This window comes from Thunnus maccoyii, chromosome 18, assembly GCF_910596095.1.
Source record: "Thunnus maccoyii chromosome 18, fThuMac1.1, whole genome shotgun sequence".
Taxonomy (NCBI): Eukaryota; Metazoa; Chordata; class Actinopteri; order Scombriformes; family Scombridae; genus Thunnus; species Thunnus maccoyii.
The window spans coordinates 7,344,003-7,350,381 of NC_056550.1; the positions used below are offsets into that span (position 1 = coordinate 7,344,003).

General features: G+C 44.6%; 1 protein-coding gene across 2 annotated transcripts; it reads left to right on the plus strand.

Moving 5' to 3' along the window:
- The first annotated feature begins 112 nt into the window (after positions 1-112).
- Positions 113-6,176, plus strand: LOC121884395 (probable ATP-dependent RNA helicase DDX5). 2 transcript variants are annotated; one of them, XM_042393186.1, is made up of 13 exons: positions 113-281; positions 957-1,134; positions 1,264-1,360; positions 1,444-1,577; positions 1,692-1,757; positions 2,061-2,202; positions 2,334-2,494; positions 2,608-2,780; positions 2,906-3,016; positions 3,134-3,195; positions 3,294-3,353; positions 4,697-4,918; positions 5,161-6,176. In XM_042393186.1, exons 1-13 carry the CDS (start codon positions 223-225, stop codon positions 5,574-5,576), a joined length of 1,881 nt encoding a protein of 626 aa, XP_042249120.1. In that variant the 5' UTR covers positions 113-222; the 3' UTR covers positions 5,577-6,176. The 2 variants fall into 2 exon arrangements, with proteins under 2 accessions (XP_042249120.1, XP_042249121.1); XM_042393187.1 differs by having other exon boundaries at positions 4,697-4,931; positions 5,161-5,282.
- Positions 6,177-6,379: the final 203 nt, after the last annotated feature.

The following is a 6,379-nucleotide window of genomic DNA, read 5'->3' on the forward strand; positions in this document are numbered from 1 at the left end:
CTGCTCTATTTGTCTGTGGTGTCAGTCACGAGCAGCTGAAGTGGTTGAAAACCGTGTAGCGGATGAATACATAGGAAGGAGGACTTCCTCTTGCGATATATACCGGGCCTCATTTTTTTCTTTACCGGCATTTCAGCAGCACAGCCGCTTGGGTTTTTTTAGTCGGCGGTTGAACCACAGTTTAGGGTATTTATATTTTCATTTATACATCTTGTTTACAATATGCCAGGATATGCCGACAGAGATCGTGGCAGAGACCGGGACAGAGATAGAGACAGAGGGTAAGCACCTTTTCTTATACGTTTTAGACGATCTTTGCCCTCGTGTGATCCGTAATGGCTGACTTTTTATAACCAAGACAAAATTAACCGATTAGCTAAATAACATGGATATATGATTTAAGGAATTCCACATAATTGACTTTGCGTTGTTCATTAAGAACCTACTAATTGATAAATGTCAGCTGCTCGCTGTATTCACCCACAAGGCCCAGGCCGGCGGACGGAGCCTGTTGTAGTTGTGTTTGTCCCGAGGCCTTCCGTTAGCTTCAGGATAGCATATCGTTAGCTAGCCTGCCGTTACATTTCACAGTAATGGGGGCTGATATTGCAAGGCTACTATGTTACATACACTTTTCTCAAGATAAACCTACTATATTCAAGATATTGACTTTGTAGTGAACATGTAATGTATGTTGCCCCGGCACGGATTAGCGTAGCTAATACAGCTGGCTAGTCGGCTTTTCGCCATGTGGCAGCATGAATGCGGATACAAAATGCCGGGTGTTTTTCCATTGTTCCTCTGCTGGTTGGAAAGTATATGGCAGCTATATCATTTCACAGAATGACGCAGTTAAGTCAGGGCTGTGTTCGTCTTAAACTGCGGTTTTTGATGCGCTAAACGAGTTGACCGAGTCGAACTTGACTTTGTAAAAACATGACTGTCGTTTATTGCAGCTATGGCGGCGGTCCTCCTCGCTTTGGTGGCAACCGTGGTGGTAGCGGCGGCGGCGGCGGAGGGAAGTTCGGTAATCCCGGCGATCGGCTGCGGAAGAAGCACTGGAACCTGGACGAGCTCCCTAAATTTGAGAAGAACTTTTATCAGCAGCATCCCGATGTTGCCCGGAGGGGTCTGGTATGTAGTCAGCGTGCTTCATGAAATGTTATGCAACACTGCCAGAAATGTACTCCCTGCACGTGTTATAGTTACACAATCTGTTATGACCAATGTACTAAACTTGTCTCCATCATTCTTATCTTGTAGCAAGAAGTTGAACAGTACAGGAGGTCCAAAACAATTACGGTGAAGGGGAGAGATTGCCCAAATCCAATCCAAAAGTTCCACGAGGCCAGCTTTCCCTGTAAGTTTTTGAACATTTGGATAAACAACATCTCAAAGAAAGTTTTTGTGCATCTTGACTAATTGTTGTCGACTTTTCTCCAGCCTATGTGATGGATGTAATCAACAAACAGAACTGGAGTGAACCAACACCCATCCAGGCTCAGGGCTGGCCTCTGGCTCTTAGCGGCAATGATATGGTCGGCATTGCACAGACTGGCTCTGGCAAGACGCTTTCTGTAAGTTAGTCTCTCTGACATGGCATTATTTGGTGTGTTCAGTGAGAAGATGGTTTCATTATCACTATTGCACTTGTTTAGCTCATGAAAGTGACTGTTGTGTTTGCTTTGCAGTATCTGTTGCCTGCAATCGTTCACATCAACCACCAGCCTTTCCTGGAACGTGGAGATGGTCCTATTGTAAGTCATAACTTGTCACATTGATTACACGCTTTTGGTCTGGGAGATAGTTTTTAGTATCGTATGTTGCACATTTTAATTATGACTTCTAGGACGACATAGTGGAAGTATTGACTTAAGACTCGGAACTTTTATGAGAAATGAAAATTGCTTGTTGCTACACAGCAGCGAATGGTCTGATGTTGCAACATAACCAGAATTCTGGTTTCCTGACATGTATTTCTTCAGTGGGAGGTGATAACTGTTAAATGTGTAGCTGCCTGTTGAACTTGAACTAAAAAGCCATTATTTTTCCCTCAACAGTGCTTGGTGCTGGCCCCGACCCGTGAGCTGGCACAGCAGGTGCAACAGGTGGCCGCAGAATATGGCAGAGCTTCTCGCCTCAAGTCCACCTGTATCTACGGAGGAGCACCTAAGGGACCCCAGATCCGTGACCTTGAAAGAGGTAGCGTATATAGTGCTATATTTTTAACACTAAGTTGTGGTTTTACAGGACCGCATGCGCTGAGTCATGGGTTCTTCACCAGTTTCATCTTCTAGGGGGTTATGTTCTCACTAAGACTTTTTCCATTTAAGGTGTGGAGATCTGCATCGCCACCCCAGGCAGGCTCATTGACTTCCTTGAAGCAGGAAAGACAAACCTGCGTCGTTGCACTTATCTTGTGCTGGATGAGGCTGACAGAATGCTGGACATGGGCTTTGAACCACAGATCCGGAAAATTGTCGACCAAATCAGAGTAAGTTTCTAGTGTATCTTTCAACAACATTCAGCCCTTTCAACATTTTCTTAGGTTTCCATAGTTGTGTAACATAACTGAATGTATTGCTAATTGTTATGTTGTTTTTGCAGCCTGACCGTCAGACTCTGATGTGGAGTGCCACTTGGCCCAAAGAGGTTCGCCAGCTGGCGGAGGATTTCCTGAAGGACTATGTGCAGATCAATGTTGGTGCTCTGCAGCTCAGTGCCAACCACAACATCCTACAGATAGTGGATGTCTGCAGTGATGGAGAAAAGGAGAACAAGTGAGTAATGTGTCCCTGGCAGTAATAGCAAGTGTTGTTGAAGCAAATCTTTTGACGAATGACTGTGATGCTTTCTTTGCAGTGTTTATAATGTTACTAACTGAGTGACTGTCTTATTTATGTAGACTCATCCGTCTGCTTGAGGAAATCATGAGTGAGAAGGAAAACAAGACCATCATCTTTGTTGAGACAAAGAGGCGGTGTGATGACCTTACCAGGAGGATGAGAAGGGACGGGTAAGTTTTGCAACTAAAATACAGATTCCCAGCAGGGCGTTTCTGTTCTGTTTTTTACTGACTTTAAATTTACAAAGTACTTCTATGAATTAACATTGAAACCTTCAATTCTGTTAGGTGGCCAGCTATGGGAATCCATGGAGATAAAAGCCAGCAGGAAAGAGACTGGGTTCTCAATGGTAAGCTTGCATCACTTGTAAATTTACATCACTGGTTAATCTGAGCTGTTCAATCTACAGGACATCATGTCTGATCTTCATTCATTTTAATTTTCTAGAGTTCAAATATGGAAAGGCTCCGATTCTCATTGCTACAGATGTTGCCTCCAGGGGTCTAGGTCAGTATCCTACCTGAACTGCTTTTGTACTCTTAATGTATTTCAAAAAGAAAGTGTATTTGCTTTCTTTAACTCTTCTGCTTCTTTCTGAGTTTCTCCCTGTACCTGAAGGAGCAGTCTTTGTGGCAGGGCCTTGGCATGACAAGCCCAGGTCTCCAGAGGGGGAAGGAGGATTCTTGGAGGTGTCCTGACTGGCGAGGCACGGGTCTCCCAGTTGTGCAGATATACAGAGGTGACCAGGCCCATGTGCAGCATAACGCGCTGGCCTGCCTAAAAGTGGGGGCGAGTTGAGGGCTGGCCACAGTTCCTCCCCCATATGCTCGTCTGTTCTCTGGCAATGGTTTGGACTGCTTCACACACCCAGGCTCTGTAACTGTCCCAGCTCAAAGCCCAGCTACACTGTCTCCTATTGCCTTGCTTGTATGTTTGGGCACTGCATTGCAAGTCATTTGAGTCATTTGGAAGGCGCTTTCTGTTGTGTAGACTCGTTGTAAAGCATGGGTGGCGTTAATGTTGCAGTTAAACTCCTGTCGGAAGAGCAATTTGTCAGATCGATCATACCTTCACCTCTGTAATGACATGGCTACTGGCGCTTTTGGTGACAGTGGGACATGCTAGTTGGACACACTTGGACAAAATCCAAGCTCACATTCCTCCCTCGCCTGCGTTTCAAAGTCATGTCGAGACCTGCCAACGAGAGACATTATGATCAAGTGAACACTGGGTCTGGAAAAATCTTGCCATGACGAGAGTGGGGATGCACTGTTTGTAGGCATCCTGCAAATTGGTTCAGATCTACAGTTTGTTGGCAAGAGACATTGCACTGTGAGCTTTATAGCAAGCATCTCATGAGTGTGCGTGACAAAGGGACCTTGGTTAAGTGCTAGTTCAGGCACACTAGGAGGCAGTAGTGTGCATAGCAGCCCTACTGTGTAGAGACACCTGAGGGTCACTTGACAATATGTGGGGCGTGTGCTGCAATGGGAATGGACTAGTGAATGCATACTCCAAAAAAGGGTAAGACTTCTGATCCATTCTTTCTGAGGGTGGTTTGGCAGTGGTTCAAGAGGGGAGGGTTTTTATTTTATCCCACTGGATTGGAAGCTAATGGAGTGTGCATCGTTTCTCTTTTCCCACCGTAGTCTCCCCGTGGACTGAATGTTTGTAGTTTTGTCTAATGCCAGTTTTTTGCAGCTTTGTGGAATTTACCATCCATACCCACCTTGTGACAGTACTAACTTGGCCTTTTTGTTTTTGATCTGGTTGTTGTGGTGGCGCCGGCGCACGTCTTTTGTGTGCTGTCCTCCTTTTCCTTTATGCCACACCGCAACACAATCTTACAGATGTTGAAGACGTGAAATTTGTCATCAACTTTGACTACCCCAACAACTCTGAGGACTATATCCACCGCATTGGCAGAACAGCACGTAGCCAAAAGACAGGCACAGCCTATACCTTCTTCACTCCGAACAACGTGAGGCAGGCCAGTGACCTCATCTCTGTGCTCCGCGAGGCCAACCAGGCAATCAACCCCAAGCTCCTCCAAATGGCGGAAGTCAGAGGAGGTAAATCTAATTGGTGAGATACAGAAACTGTGCCACTTTCTACAAACTGCAGCTACTTATTTTCTGCTGCTCTCCTCTGTCTGTTCTGAGAAGTGGATGGGTTCATCACTATGAACTTCAGGGTACCTCAGAACAGTTATTTGTTAAACTTCTGCTTTAAACAAAAAAAAAAACAAGACTATTGCCATGCTTTTTGTCTACAATTTTTGTTTTTAATTAGTTTTTTTTGTTTTCCTTTCCAGGGCGTTCAAGGGGCGGCAGAGGTGGTGACTACAGAGATGACCGCCGGGATAGGTATTCCTCTGGAAGGCGTGATTTTGGCAGTTTTAGGGACCGGGATAGTGGTAGAGGTTTTGACAACGGACCAAATAAAGCCTTTGGCACAAATTCACAGAATGGAGGCTATGGGGGCAATAACAGCGGCTCCAATGGTTTCAGCGGAGGCAGCTACAACGGTAACGGACAGTCCAACTTTAACAGCCAAACAGGATCCTTCGGAGGCCAGAACAACTTCCAGCCCCCACAGTTCGCCCCTGGTAAGGGTGGCGCACAGAACGGTGCAAGTCATCCCCCTTTCCCCTTCCCCCAGGCACAGGCTCCGCAGCATCCTCCCCCACCGCTGGTGCCGTACCCCATGCCTCCTCAGTTCACTCAGTAAATACACAAACACTTGAAAGAAGTAATTTATTGCTTTTTTGACTTGTTTTAAGTTCTATTCAATCTAGATTTGTTTTTTTTTTGTTTTGTATTTACACAGGGTTACAAACAACTTCAACCTCTATCAAGCCTTTTAAGATCTGCAGTGCAGCAATAGTGACGTTGCACACTCGTTTTCCTATTACTATTTAATTTTACATTCCTCTGTAATGTTTAGTTATGTTTTGTACTAGGTAATTACAAATGTATTGATTTTTTTCATGTGTATTATTGAAAGTGATGTTCAGCTCCTACCCTGGAAGTGCACTGCATGATCTTTCAAATAAAACAAAAAAAAAAAGTTGTTTTCAGTGTTTTCTCTAAACTTTTGATGCAGGATGCCAGTATCCCTTTAAGAATGCTGGGTAAAATAATACTGGTATTACCTCTTCTGTCCAGCAGGTGTCATGTTTTACAAAGATACCTCCATGTGTCATGGTTTGAAGAATCTACATACTTTTCCTCATGTGTACAGTGAATCCTATTACAACAGAGAAATCTGCTGTTTCCTGTCTTGTTGCCAAAATATATGTAGAACAAATACAAATAAATCTGACATGTACATCTTGTCCTTCCTTCCTCACGTAGTAGCATTCATGTTTCCCAGCGGCTGAGGGATTGGTAACTTGTTTTCCCTGCCTGTCACTTGCTGGCGAGGTTGTCCTCCTGGCAACTAATGAACTTATGACACATTGTAGCTAAACGTGTTAAACTCTTATTGGCCAAGATGTTGAATAAGGCCCATTAAAATTACACCTTGTTATA